Below are 15,272 nucleotides of genomic sequence, written 5' to 3'. Positions count from 1 at the left end.
CGAGGAAGTGGTGGTAGAAGATGAGCGTTTTTGGGAATTGTAGTTTTACACGAAGTTTAGCAACCGGCTAACCACCAACTTCTGAACGGCTGTTCACGACTACTGTCGCCTACAACTTCAGAATGCAGAACGGGCTGTGGATAGATGGCGGAGAGCAATGACTGAGGAGTTTGATGAAGATGTGGTTTTTGAGGTTTGTGTCGCCGCCGCTGTTTGTAGTCGAAACTTGTAACTGATGCTTTGTCATACCTCCTGAGTTCCGAGGTAAAGACAGACGTTGGGTTCCCGAGCTAGCTTACACAGGTAGCGTAGCAAGCTAGCAGGCATGCTAGCCTCACATAAGCAGCCGTTTTCCCTCTTGCCATGCATTGACAATCCCAAACAAATCCACATATTTGGCTCGCTGCTAACTGCTTGTCTGCCAAGGAGCTTTCGTGGTCATGAGAGGGGCTGAGCTGGGCTAGTGTGCGCATTGTTGTTGGTGTTTCATCATTACTAGACTGGTAGTCAAAGGTGGGGTGGGGATGATCAGATCCAATGCGTCGGTTCTGGAAAAAACCACACACGCGCGTAGCTGCTACAGCTGGATGGTGACAACATGAGCTGCGACTTCGTGTGACAATGCATGTGAGTAGCGTTTCATTGTCTGACAGCTATCTGTGCACACAGTGTGTTGTGATGGGTGATGCGTTAAACTGAGATGCTCCTGTGCAGCTGTCCAGAGGCATCAAAACGCAGCAGAGACGGTGATAGGATCAGCAGCTGGGGGGAACTGGGTCAGGCAGCCTTTGGACATATTCTAGCCGGGGAGGTGTTTCCTTCCTCTCTGCTTATTTCATGGTCGATTTGATTATGGGCTTTCTTTTTTCAGGCTAAGAAACAGCATCTTCTGTGTTCATACCTCGATGGGAACACAAGATTATTACATTATGAGCAGCGCTTGCATTTAGTCCAGTTTTCATACAGGAGAGGAGGATTAATGGGAATCTTGGGTTCATGGCTCGAAAGACAGTCCTGGCGTCTGTGTGAGTGTCTGTTTACAGATTCTCATGTGAAGGCACTTAGGCTTTACAGCTTTCCTTTCCAGGACAGAAAAGTAAGCTACATGGAGGAGAGACGGGGGTTTGGGTGAGGGTGGGGCCTCAACTTCGGCTGAGGAAAATGGAGTTGCTTGACGAATCAGTTTTCCCTTGATTGTCAGCGTCAGGACGCCGTCGGATTTACGCTGGGGAGAAATTTGGGCAAAATCAGGATGAGTGTCAGCTCAGCCCACATTAGACTGACGACCTAACCAGCACACCTTCCTCTCTGCCTCCTCCTCTCCAACCATCTGGCGTTATTTTATCCATCTCTCGCTCTCCATGTCCCCCCTTCCTCTCATCCAGCATTCCTCAACGACTGCGCCACCTGTCTGAGTGTCTCTCTGTTTGTCTTTGCAGAACTCCCCTCTTTTCCAGTACCTGCATGATCTAGGACACACAGACTTTGAGGCATGTCCAACAGCGTCACAGGAGGAGGAATATTGCGGACAAGAGGGAGACCTCACCTCTCCCAACCAAGATCCACAGAAACGTTCAGTGAGTTCCTTCCATCCTCCACACAAATATCACACGTCCGTCCTCTCCTCAGGAAATTATTTAATGTTGTCAGTTAATGAAGGAGAAAGGTGTCTTGCAGCCAGGTGAAACACAGAATGGACACAGACGTGGACATAAAATATGATCAAATACATAAAACATATTATAAAGATCTGTAAATGTTTGTGTACGCCATCAGTGATGACGTACGTAAACCTGGTGTCCATCCAGGCCAATCATGAAACAGTTAAAACAACTACAAAATCACAACCAGAAGCACCTCATCCTGTTTAGATTGACTAACTAGACATTATTATTGTTTGACTGTTATTACGTGTTATTTTCTGGAGACATGGTTATCATTTTGACCAGTGACGAATACCTGTAATTACATGGAATCAGTGCGCATCAAGAAAGATGACCTTAAATGTGCAAGAAGGTTATTTTTCATCCATAGTCCTGCACAGATGTTCCATAGTTGCTCTGAAATGGATCATATAATAATGAAAATGAGTAGAAAAGATGTAAAATAATAAATAATCATATCACACTCCAGCTAGATATTATTTTCATTGTCAATTACATCGATTGATAATGAAGATGTTTCTATTTTTGATGAATTGACTTCTTGTTTGGGCTGCAAAATGTCAGAAAATAGTGAAAAACGATCCCGTCACAATTTCCCATAGCCTGAGGCAGTGGGTCGGACAAAACCTGACATCTGATGACCTGATTTAATGGACATTTTGTACTATTTTCTGACTCTGTGTTGGTTGCAGATCTGGATAAATGAAGTAATAATTTCAGCTGTAGATCACATAACACAACGAATCAGCTGAAGCCAAGTCTCAGTCAACCAAAACCCCCAAAGTCAGTCAGCTAGCTGTCTAACAGGGGGCTAACAAACGCCTGTCACTATTCAAACAGTCTGACCCAGGCCTGTGTGTGCATGTGTGTGTGTTCAGTGTTTGACGTGTGCAGTCAGACACAAAGTAATTAATTTGACTATTGACTATTGAGGGGGGGTCAAACAGCAGTGACATGTTGGCACACAGTCGCCCACAGACCGTCATCTGAGCCGGCTCGTGTGCTTCGCTTCGGTCACACAGGACATGGCAGCGCGGGCTTCCTTCACAAACATGCAGGTATTTTGCGTTGCTCGTTCTCTCCTCTGTCGTCCTGCACAGCGGATTCCTTTTAGAAATAAGACCCGTCTGTGTCGCACCTTTCTCCTGCTGGTGTTTTGGTTTTTAGAGCGTATTCCACATGCGATTACTGCGACCATCCCCTGCTCTCTGTCTGACGTTATATCCTCCTCTGCGAGCATCCTCTTCCATATTGTGCATGTTTTGCTGATATTCACGCCTGTTTGTACTGGATGCATCAGTCTGCCGTCACACGAACCTGTGAACTCTGAGTCGCTCTGGCATTAATCTGACCATTGATGACTGTCGTTTGAGTCGACCTGTGATTCATACAGAGGAGTAATGTGTCCTGGGAAGCTCGGGATCACATGACTCGGCCCCTCCTCGTTCTCCCCCTCCTCACACGACAGGAAACGGCGTTGTGTTTGCTTCGTTCAGGAACTTTCCGTACGTGACACGCTTCCTGTCTGGCACAGTGTTGTTCTAAGGAGTCAAGGAGGATGAGAGATTCGGATGAGACAGGAAAGCTTCTGGGTTGTCCCTCTGTGACCAGCTTCCTGGAGCTCAGATAAAGTCGCAGCCGAGGCGCAGCACCTTGCTCACGTATGCAGACGGTTTGTCTTTCTTTATGTTAAAGGCCAAACTGTCTCACTGGACAGCTCATACATGATAATTGTAGTAAATACAGTGTGTGTGAACGTCCGTGACCTGATATACTGATATTCTGGACGACAGTTAAATGAGCTTGAATGTTAAATCTGGTGATGTGTAAGGGCATAAAGAGGTGGGATTAACATATGGAAGTGTGATGGTGATCACAAAGGCTGCTGGTTCAGATCCTCAGACTGGTTTCCATTAACATGCTTGTGTTGATGGACAGTGAACGAGTGGTTCCATGTGACCACTGGTGCAAGTCAGAATTAGTGTAGCTGTGTGAGTATGAACTGGAAATGGGTGTTTGGTTGATTTTCCCCTACATAACTACTGAAAATAAAAGGTTTTTGTCTCATACTGGTAGCCATGAGACAAAATACTGTTTTATTTAGTGTAATTTGATATTAAAATCTTTATATAACCACATTTGGTTGAGTTATTTATGCGTGGTAATACTGCATAAGCAAATAAAGGATCATAAATGTGCTTTGGAGAGTCACCTGTAACCAGCATAAGGCTGCAGTTGACAATAATTTGCATTGTCAGTTAATCTGCTCTGCAGCCGTATGTGAACTGGTGCACAGCACATACCACTTCTCCAATCCCCTCTCTCCTAATCTTTGTGCACAGTATGCATGCTTGTTGCTTGTTTTGTCAGAACAAAGATACTCAGTTTAGAAAATTATAAACAAGAGATAATTGTCAAATTTTCATATTTGAGAAGCTGGAACCAGAAGAAGTGACTTTAACAGTTGATCAGTAATCAGACACTCGACCCGCCATGAAACCACAACTTGTTTCTAGGCTAGCTGTTTCCCCCTGTTTCCAGTCTTTGTGCTAAGCTAAGCTAAGCTAACCATCTCTGGGCTGTAGCGCTGTACTGAGTGGATGGACACGAGAGTGGTATCAATCATCTTGTCTGATTCTCAGCAAGAAAGCCGTAAGACGTGTTTCCCAAAGGGTCAAATCGTTCCCATAAAGCAGCACTTTCTTTACACATACACTTCCTCTTGCTATCATATAGAGCTGTCTGTGCTCAGTCAGCCGCTGTTCCCTGTGTGACAGCAGGAGAATACTGATGAGCAAGGACCGAGTGTGCCAGGATATTATACAGTATGAGAGTATGGGCGTAGTGTGAGTTAATCTGGACGTGGTTTACATCATCTCTGTGGTCGTATCCGGCCGGATTAACTGCTGTGATACTGCAAAAAACACTGAACAGAGTTGTGGCCTACTTTGAGGCTGATGATCAGTGTTGTGTGAACGCCCAGTCCTGAAGCTCAGTCTCCAATCAGTAATCAATACTGCTGCAGCCTTTAGACTAATAACACTTGTGCTTCACCCCCCAAAAAATGGGTCAGCTCGCGGGCTGATCAATAACCTCGTGCATTTGTTGTGAACTGCAGCACACACGTTTTTTTTCTTTTTTAATTATTTTTTGGGGCTTTGTAGCCTTTATGGTAGTGACAGCTGAAGGTATGACAGGAAAGGGGACAGAGAGAGAGGGGACGACGCGCAGGTGGGATCGAACCTGTGGCCACTGCAGAGGGGCTTACACCCTACCAACTGAGCTATAGGGGCGCCCCACACACACAGTTTTTATCTTAAAGAGTGGATGCATGGACTCCGTTATTAAAGCCTCAGCGTCTTTCAGAATGAGTCCCGTTTTTGAACAAAGCATTTCACACTGTAAGCCGATTAGTGAAAAGTAGATCCTATTCGTGATTAGGCATTACACAGCTTGGGATTTTTTCAGGCTCTGAGCATGTGCAAGAGACACTTGCGACATTTTAAACCGGCTGGGGTTTGTTATGCTTCAGAGTGTCAACACACTTGAAAATGTGAGGCACCGTGACACTCTGGCTGTGATGGGACGTCTCAGACTGTTTACAGAGGGAGTCCACGGTGCCGGGAACGCAGAGATTCACAGGAAGCTCGAAATAAAACAGGAGTGTTCGTGTGTCTGTGTAGCGTCTCCACTGAAAGATGTGCAAGCGCGGTTCTTTTTCTGGACCTAAAGGAATCCTTCCTCTCCGTCTGTCGAGCACGCACTTAGAAACGATTAAAGCTCGAGTTTTATTGATGCCAAAAATGTAAACATTCAGTTATAACACCAAAATGGAAATTCAAGAAACCGAAGCAGTTGTGTGGTTTTCTCGTGCCACAGAAGAGCTATATACGACCCGGGAGTGAGTGTTTTTACAAACACACATTGCACTTATTGTCATTTCCTGAAAGAGTTCGTCTCCTGGGAAACTCCTCTGAACCGTGAGAGCGTATGTTTGAGTGCTCACAGTTGTTATTTAACTGATGTGTGATTCCTGGGAATTAAACCGAAGGTAGAAGAAGAACTAGTGACAGAAAGACTTGCAGGTGAATCAGTTATTATTCTTATCTGGAGTACATTTGAACAGAAAATGATGGAAAGCACTGCATAAAACTGGAATGGAGCCATTACTTAACTGACTCAATCATAACCTTTCCCCTGTGTGTGATTTGCAGGGAGGACGCTTATGGAGACTGGCTGAAGCCTTGTGGAGATGGAGTCCGATTCACCAGGCGGCTGCGTCTCATAAGCTGGGCCAGCAGCTGGTAGGTGGACTGGGAAACAGAAAGGAATGCTGGCACTGAAACCAGCAGCTTCACTCATATATTTCAAAGGCATCTCTTCTTTCAAAGCACTTTTTTTCACGTCTTTCTCTTTTCTTGTAGGACTGTGTGTTCGGTCAGTACTCGGCGAGGTGCATCCTGGACCAGGACGTGCTGCTGCAGGAGGACGTGGAGCTGATCGAGCTGCTGGACCCGAGTCTGCTCACCCTCGGATCGTCGCCCTCTGGCTCATCCAGCCGGGCGAGCGCCCTGCCCAGACCGAGCCTCATAGCCAGGCCCTCCCTGTGGTACGCTGTACGGCGGATGAGTAAAATAATTGGCTCATCGGAGAATATGATGCATTCCAATGTAACACCAGCACAAACTGAAACTATGGCCTCATGACTTTCCTCACAAAAGTAAACATTTAAACTCTGGTACACTTTTAGGAGGAAAAGTGTCTTAAAAAATATGTATTGTCGGGGAAAAAATAATGGTTTGTGTTATATTGTGAGGGTTTCTTTTTGTAGGTTGGAGATATTTTGGAACAGTGTGATGAAATTAATGCCAGAATATGTATAAGTTCAACTAATGCATTCTGCAGGATTCTACATACAGATGAAAGAAGCTGTAAAAACATAATGAATTGGTTGTGATTGTGTCTTATTTAAGGGAATCTCCAGAGATTTAGTAGTGAACTTCCGTAATGATGAGCAGCGTAGAAGAAGCCGATCATAAAGACAATGGTCAAATCGATTGAGGAGAGGCTTGACACATCCGAAATCAAATCCAGTATTAAAACTAATAGAGTAACTGAGCTAATACACCATTAGAGCTTTACGGCATTTGTTTGTATCTGGTTTGATTTGTTAATGAACTGCAACAAATATGTGAGACCACGAAAGCTAATTTTCGCTATCTGTCTTTGTAATAAAGGGAGGTTTTCTTCTGGGGAAGACTTCACGGCTGCACTAATCACACTTCCCTCCTGCTCTCCTCTCTCAGGGATATGGCGGGCCTGGTGGGCCTGGCTGCGGTGCTGCTGGGTCTCTGCTCTGCGTCGGAGGGCCTGTGGTCGCTGGTCGCGGCCCCGTGGGGCCTGGCGCTCCTGGGCTGGGCGGGGCTGAGGGGGGTCATGCTGTGGAGACAGGGCCGCATGCAGAGAGCCGTCCACGCACGAGCCACGCAGCTCCAGGCTCTGGTCCACAACAGCAAGACCCTGACCGGGCTGTCTCGCAAAGCCCTGCGCCTGGTGCAGGAGACGGAGGTGATCTCCAGAGGGTTCACCCTGTAAGTGTGCTCGTTTTATGTCTGCCTACATGCACATCACCAGATCACGTGATGCTAACGTACATTTCCTATCATGACTCCTGTCACTGCCTGATCCAAGCCTGCTCAGTTAATTCCCTCCTCTGTTGGCAGTGTGTTGGTGAACTTCCCTCCTCAGTCAGTGTGTCTGCTGGTGTTTCATTATTTATGTTAACACTTATTTTAGACCACTGTTTGTCTCTGTGTGGATAGCTTTAGCATTGTCCTCATACAAACTGTTTATCTAGCATGAGACACCACTCACCAAGTTAATTAGAGGAATAGTTCGACATTATGGAACATTTTTTTGCTTTTTTAGCTGAGAGTCACATGAGCAGATTGATATCCCTCATATGTCTGTACTGTGAAGCTGAAGCTAAAACCAGCAGAAGATCAGCTCATCTTCGCATTAAGACTGGAAATGGTTAAACATCCCGTCTCTGTCAGGTTAGAAAATCCTTCTGCTTAGGCTTCAGTGCACATTAAACTAATTAGATGTGTAAATTATTGAGCTTTAGAGGTGTCGGTAGGTGGATTTTGTTACCTTTGGACAGAGTCAGACAAGCCGTTTCCAGTTGTTATGCTCAGCTAAGCTAACCAGCTACAGCTTTAGCTTCATATTTACCACACAGACTCGAGAGTCCTATCAGTCTTGTCATGTAACTCTTGTAAGAAAGTGATTAAGTGTATTTCCCAAAATGTGGAGCTGTTGCTTAAAGTTCCTTTCATAGCATGTCATCGTCTTGTTGGTCAGTGTTTTTAACACTCGTGTGTCGTGTTCGTGTCTGAATGGTCTCGTTTGTCGGTGTCATCTTTAGCGATGTGTCGTTCAGTGTTGTGTGTGCCCCCCTGCCTCTTTGGGACGTCTCCACAGTTGTATCACATTTCACTTGTCAAGTTTGCTCGACAGGGTGAGTGCGGCCAGCTCCTTTAGCAGGGCGGGGCCGGGGGCGATGCCGCGGGGCCAGCAGCTGATTGGACTAAGGAAGGCGCTGTACCGGGCGCTCCGCTCGGCCTTCAGAGCCTCGCGCAGAGCCACCTGTCACATGCTTAAGGCATATCCTTTACCTGTGTCCACGCGCTGTTTTAGCCTCTTTTGTAGTGACACAGTGGGGAAACTCACCTGGACGTGGTGCTATTAGTATAAAGCACATTGCATAAATGAAACTTTAAAAGCATCCTGCTGTGCCTAAAAAGCTGTCTTACCTGATTTCTATGTGTCTGGGTTTGAAACAGTGTGACCCATGCGTAAAGATGCTCTCATCAGAAAGAGCTCAGATATATATAACTGGAGTGTGGACGGGGGATGTCTTGTGGGAAAATGTCTTTGGGTTCTTGTCTTTTGAGGTTAACAGCTGTTATTAAGCAAAAGGAGAATGTTTTGATGGTGAGGCTGGAAATCCCAGGACCTTTTCGTGTCATTCAGTTGTTAAGATTTGAAGTCCTTTTATAGGCATAAACAGGCTTTTGAAAGATGAAATGGGGCCTGCAAGCCGAGGTTTATGTGATGATCTTTTTATGAGTCAAAAATAGGTGCACACATTGATTTCACTGAAGCGTGATGTGTCCTTAATTCCCCCCAACGTTTCCTCTGAACTCTGAGATCGATAATGTGACCAACTATGTGTCTGCGGTGCCTCTGAAGGAGCTGGGGCTCGGCCTGGGTATTGAGCACCTGGGTGACGAGCAGGCTCAGGAGTTGACAGACGACTACAGCCTTCCTGCCCTGAAGGTAAGTCCCGGGGGGAAACCTGCGGCTGCTGGCAGCACCACTACACCTTCAGTCCAGGAGCGGAAAGGCATAATCCACAGCCTTAATAATGTTCAGTTTGTCTAAACTTGATGACGACTACCAGAGTAAACGCTCACTGCGTGCAGCTTCATGGACTTCAGCAGCCTGGCTCTGCCGACAGCTCAGCTAACCAGCTGCTGGCTGTAGCCACATACCGAATCATGCTGACATGAGAGTGCTGAAGATGTTCTTATCTAACTTTTGACGGGAAAGTGAAGAAGCTTAGTCTTAATCCACTTTATCCACTTCTCTGCTGTCTGTCGGTAAGCTCAGTATTTCAGCACTTACAGTTTGGTCTTATCCGTTCAGGAGCATCAGAGCTTTGAGCAGGATGATGGCTGGACACAAAAGCAGCGTATTCATGAATTAATTTAGGTTAAAGTGACTGAAAGAAGAAACAGTTGACAGCTAAAAACTGAAGTCAAAGCCAGGAATGTTTGTGGTATTACGGTGAAGTGCTTACACCACGTGCAGAAATGGTGACGTTTGTTGTTTTGTGCTCCTGTAGATGCTGTTCCAGCTGTGGGTGGGACAAAGCTCTGAATGCTTCCGTCGACTGGCTCTTCTCCTGTCGCCACGGAGAATAGAGGAGGCAGAAGAGGGCGGGCCCAAAGGAGGCACCTCCCCTCCTCCTCCACCCCTGCTGCACCAGTCCATCGCCGCAGTGACTGAGCCCCTCCATCACGCTCTGGCCAGCTGCCTCTGCGATGTGCAGCGAAGCTACGACTTCCATCGACACTTCGAGACCCAGCTGAGGACCACGGGCTCTGACAGGACGGGGAGGGCCAGGGAGAAATGCCGAGAGCTCAACACCCTGCACACCTCCATCCGAAGCCTCCAGCTGCACCTCAAGGCCCTGCTCAGCGAGTGAGACACACACACACACACACACACAATCCTGACTGTCCCCGTTCTCCACTCTCCATAAGATGAGATGAGACTTTAATGACTAGTGTGGGGAAACTGGTTCATTCCAGCGTGACCCAAACTATCAATCTAAACTTAAAGGGTAAATCTGGTGTTTTTAAACCTGGGCCCTATTTTTACATATTTTGGTGTGACTGACAGGTACAAAAAGTCTTGGAGTTGGTCCAGTAGATCGCCTCAACCGGCAGATGCGATGCAGGCTGCAGTGGCTGCAATGTAATCCTTGTGGTTAAATGCGTCCGTCAAAGTACGTCTACTAAAACTGCTCGTTGTTGCCACTAATAATACTAAAGGATCCCTACAAAGACGGGCCTTTTTGTTTTCAGAGAAAGATCCTTTTTGTCGAACCAGAACCGGAAACAGCTCCAAATCACAGGTGTCAAAGCCACCAGACTCCATTGACAAAAACAGTAATTTTACAGAACACAGGATTTACTGGTCTACCGCTGCCTCGTTTGTTTGTGTTGTTGTGTGACTTCAGTGTTTTAAAGGGATAGGTCAGATCTGAACATACGTGATCTCTAATGTGGAGTCTGGTGGCATCCATGTTGCGGCAATGTAACATAATGTCGGTAAGCATGTCTCATGGGTCGCCTGCTTGAAATATTAGTCTGTGCTGTCAACACTCTCCCTCCTCTCCTGTCTTTGATATCGTCAGGATGATCATCCTGGAGGATGACCTGGAAAAACTGATGGTGTCCAAGGAGTTGACGGAGTTGACGTTCGAGGGCTACCAGGACCTCAGCGACCGGCTGCACCAGCTGCAGCCTCACATGCAGGCCAGCACTGGCTGCTGGGAGGACACCATCAGCCAGGTGGAGCGCATGCTGAGACGGGCCAACGCCTGCCCAGGTGAAAATGCCTTAAATGTCATTCTGTGCTATAAAATCTGAACTGTGCAGCACTTGTAGGTTCAGTGCTCGGTCACTGCATTACTCAATATGTCATTAAATATATACAAGACAGAGCAGTGACACCCCCTTTAGTAGTACATTGGTTTCCATATTTACACAGGGCCTATTTTTAGCACAGACTTCCTCCTTCCTTTACAATGACTCAAGACTATTGCCAGTCATGGAGGAAGTAGCTCCTTCAGAATATAGGACAAGAAACAGACCAACCAGAGTGGGACAGTCAACACTGACACCGAGCTCCAGCACCAAGTCGTTCACGTCAGCCTTAATCATCTCTGCAGGTAATGCTGAGGGTCTGGAGCAGTGCGGCCCCCCTGTACCCGAGATTCCTGCTCCTCCTCCATCCTACCCGTTGATCCTGGACAGGGATCCTGTACCAGAAGAGCTGGTACGATGAATGTCCTCCTTCCACCTCATGTCATGCATTGTGCACCTCTATTTAAACCTATGTTTATCTCTGTTTACACCAAAATGCCCTCAACACAGTCAGGATTTCTGTCATTTTAATGGCCTCCATTGCTGTTACCTTCCTGATCTGTTTCCCTGTGGTCCGTCTCTCCTCTGCCTCATTTGAACCAGGAGTGGGAGGCCTACGTGTCCGACTCAGACTCCGACGGTGAAGGCAGAGGCTCTTGGTCCGACATGTTGTCACCGGAGGAACGCGAGCGGCAGCGGCGGGAGAGGGAGGAGTCCCGTCGTGTCCTGTCGGAGCTCAAAGCTGTCCTGGGCTTCCGTGCATCGGAGGGGGAGAGGATGAAGAGGAAGCAGCTGCTCTTCAACGACCAAGGTCTGTCTGCGTGGAGCCATGTCGACTCTCTGCTGTGATAACTTTGAGACACTGAAGGATAAACTCCTCTTCTTAGAAATACCCACTTTTTGTATATTTGTGGGCAATAAGCTGCAGCTGATGTTTATTTAAATGGCACAATTTTCTCCATTCATCAATTTATTCTTAAATCTACCCAAAGAAAAGTGACAAATGGCCATCACATGTTCCAACAGCTCAAGGCTGATTGGCAAAATGCTCAATTTAAGATTATAATCATCAAGAGAAGAGCACAAATTCTCACATTTAAGAAGCTGTAGCCAGAAAATATTTAATAACTTCTCTTCATAAATGACAAATTACGACTCAAAAAGATAATAATTGTTGACATAAATCAAATAAGGACAAAGGCTTCACCAAGACGATCAGTGTACGATTAATCGATCATGTCAGATTTGTAATACAGAGTTAAAGTCATCAGTTCAGCCTTCAGTGATTTATTTCTTCTTCTTTCTTGCAGCTGCTGTGACGCCTTCAGCTCGCAGTGAGAGTTCAGATGCTGCCACACAGCCGTCAGACGCTCCGGCCTCTCTGCGCCCAGTAGAAACTGGCGATGAAGAAGGAAACCACCTTCCAGAGTGCCCGGCAGGAAACGAAGGGGAGGAAGAGGAAGGAAGAGATGGCAGGGTGAGGCCTGACCCCTCCGCAGAGCCGGTGACGGAGTTCAGCTGCGGTTTGGAGGCGGAGGAAGGGGAGCTGGGAGGAACCTCGGTCTGCACAAGAGGAGGAGGAGGAGCGTCCGAGCTGCACCAATACGACGGCGTCCTGGAGGAGGGGGAGGGCCACAACGGTCTGGACTGCTTCCTGAACCCCAAAGTCCCCGCCGTCTCCGTCATGGACAGACTGACGGAGATCCACGGCTCAGAGGCCCTCAGCTTCAGCTCCGCCCTCGCCGCTCAGGTGGCGGCGCGCTCGCACTCGCTCATCAACATGGAGGAGCAGACCTTTGGTGATGATGATGAGGAGGAGGATGACGAAGAAGAGAACGACAGACGAACCTCCGAGAAGGACTAAAAGGAAACCCTGCTGCTTTAGCCGAGCACTGAGCAGAGACGCACTCCTGTCCGTCTGTCTGGCTGTCTGTGTGTTACATCTTAACTGTCTCTGGTGTGGAGGCATCTCAAATTTACGCCACTCTGTCACCCATCCGTCCATGTTACTGTGCATTACCCACAATTCTTACTGCTCTTTTGCTGTTCAAACTCAGGTACCAAAACCACTAAAACGAAACATGACCTTACAGCGTTGAGGTCCAGAATGTCTTCAGTTTACTCGGTGACATCCACAGTGTACATTGTTCACGATCACTCAGCAGGTGTGAAACAAAGATTGTAAGAAAGCGTTTGGCTCCATACGTAAAAAAAAAACAGTGTAATAATGTGTAACAGGTTTCTTTGAGATTTTTTTAATTGCAGTTTTCTCTTGAGTCACAGAAATCAAAGCACTCCGATCTGAGTTACTGCGAGGAAGTTATGGGCTGGAGGAGCCGAAAGGCTCGAGATGCAGTGGGAACTATCTGTTCAGACAGAAAGCGAGGAGGAACGCGATCAGACGCGAATTCGTCAAAGCACTAAAAACTTATCACAGTGTAAAAGTACACGGTCAGAATTCAACAGAACCTGATTATTGCCAGCGAAATGTAGCAAAAACACTGTTATGCATTACAGCCCATTTCAGGGTTAAAAATTGTACTTAGGAATTAAATACGTGAGTAAATAAATAAACGAACACGATGCAGCGATTTGTGCTGAATGACGCGAGGAGAAACTTCGTTTCGCTTTCTATCTGAACACCTAAAGAAGGTTGAAGCCAGCTGATGTTAATTCTTAAAGGCAGGCTGATTTAAAGACACACAGTGTGAGAGGGAGCTGTGCGTGAAGAGGAAGTGAGATGCTATTTTTACGATAAGCGCTTTATTTTTAGCCGTCTCTCTGCTGTCAGACTGGACACAATGGAGGGGTGACGGGAACGCGGACACGCCGCCGACCACACGTTCACAATCCTGTTCCGAATGACGTATTCGGAAAACCACACTATTCCATCGAAGAACAATTCATTCATAAAGACTGAAACAATGGCGTTTTTCAGCGTCTGTGTTTACAGGGGCACACTCAGCAGAAAGATGAGGAAGATTCGTTGACGACTCGACACTTTATGGACTGAACTGTGTGGCATGAATTCAATGAACTGCTGCTGTGAGGTTTCAAATCAAATACCTGTACGGGTATAGTGATGTAAAAGAGGTTGATTTTCTCTCATGTGAGGGCAATCTATAACTTTACGTTTCATATGAAGTTGCCATAAGAGTCTGACGGCCCTGATGTATGCCCCCCCCACCCCTTCCTCCACCGCCTCCCCCGTCTTTCTTGTCACCATGTCTGCCTTGTCCTGACCCCTCCTGCACCTTCTCCCGCAGCGAGGTCGACCCCTCCTGCATTTTCCAACGTGAAATAAAATGCCATTCTGGAAGTGTTCGTTGTATCCTGAAGTCTTTTCTGACGCTCGTGTTTCACAGACTCTCACGGTGTGGGGGTAAGAAACAGGTTTAGTGAGTTACTTGATATGTTTTGTGGGATTTTGCATTTGTCTCACCCGCAACAGCTGGTGCTCCCCTTTAAAGCCACTCCTGCCTTTGGAGTCTTACATACAGACCTGATGTGGTGGGCTAAAGACTTAACATATAATTGCTCCTGTCTTTGGGTTTAATACATTTAAGAAGGGAAACACCATATTGCAGTAACTCTAGCTCTGACATTTTAGTTGGGCATTAAACACATCAGCTATGAATTTAAGCCACCCATGCTGACACTGTCTTTTCTCCTGAGTGTGCCATGAAGGCAAAATTGTGCTGCAAGTAGGATACATGCTTCTAAATAAACAGCACCACATAACTTTATTAGTGACATTATTTTATTATGTTGTTTAATGTTATAGCGCTGCCACCTAGTGGCCAATTTTGTGATTACAACAGGTGCCTGGGGCAGTAACGCAAGATTTTTTATAATAGTGTATGTGTCAGCATCTCCAACGTCAAATATTTCTATATTTCTGTGTAATGAATGACCTTTATATAAGTTATGATAATGTTATATATTGTTTTAGTGCTAAACGTTTGTTTCATTTATTTTGCTCACAGATCACAGCTTTTATCCATTTGGTTTTACTTAGTCTGGTTAATATTCTTATTGACATGATATTGTGAACATGTTTTCAGTGCATTTATACCTCTATACAGGTTATTTCCACACCGGCTCACCGCTCGGTGCACAAGCTGCTCTTCAGCTGATTAGGCATGTTTTACTTTGTGCTGCCTTCACGTACTCCCATTAAGCTCCGATTTCTGGAAAAGAAAAAAAAAATTATGGATGTTGTCAAATGTTTTGGTAGGATTTGAAATAACAATATATATATATAAGATAGACTCTCTTTAACTATTTATTTAACTTACAATAAACTATTTTGTTAAACAAAGCAGAATGAAGAAGAAAATAATCGCTGTGCCACAGATTCTTCCTTTGATATCGTTTTGTATCATACAAC

General features: G+C 46.2%; 1 protein-coding gene across 3 annotated transcripts; it reads left to right on the top strand.

Moving 5' to 3' along the window:
* The first annotated feature begins 47 nt into the window (after nucleotides 1-47).
* vezt (vezatin, adherens junctions transmembrane protein) lies at nucleotides 48-14,201 on the top strand. 3 transcript variants are annotated; one of them, XM_076722409.1, is made up of 12 exons: nucleotides 48-193; nucleotides 1,440-1,577; nucleotides 5,879-5,968; nucleotides 6,089-6,273; nucleotides 6,971-7,255; nucleotides 8,184-8,330; nucleotides 8,858-9,005; nucleotides 9,574-9,932; nucleotides 10,651-10,844; nucleotides 11,188-11,294; nucleotides 11,486-11,693; nucleotides 12,193-14,201. In XM_076722409.1, the coding sequence occupies exons 1-12, from the start codon at nucleotides 158-160 to the stop codon at nucleotides 12,744-12,746; spliced, it is 2,451 nt and encodes an 816-aa protein (XP_076578524.1). In that variant the 5' UTR covers nucleotides 48-157; the 3' UTR covers nucleotides 12,747-14,201. The 3 variants fall into 3 exon arrangements, with proteins under 3 accessions (XP_076578524.1, XP_076578523.1, XP_076578525.1); XM_076722408.1 differs by having other exon boundaries at nucleotides 8,172-8,330; XM_076722410.1 differs by lacking the exon at nucleotides 48-193 and adding an exon at nucleotides 520-627 and having other exon boundaries at nucleotides 8,172-8,330.
* Nucleotides 14,202-15,272: the final 1,071 nt, after the last annotated feature.

The sequence above is a fragment of the Chaetodon auriga genome, chromosome 22 (assembly GCF_051107435.1).
Source record: "Chaetodon auriga isolate fChaAug3 chromosome 22, fChaAug3.hap1, whole genome shotgun sequence".
NCBI classification, from domain to species: Eukaryota; Metazoa; Chordata; class Actinopteri; order Chaetodontiformes; family Chaetodontidae; genus Chaetodon; species Chaetodon auriga.
This window is presented reverse-complemented; position numbering and strand designations above follow the sequence as displayed.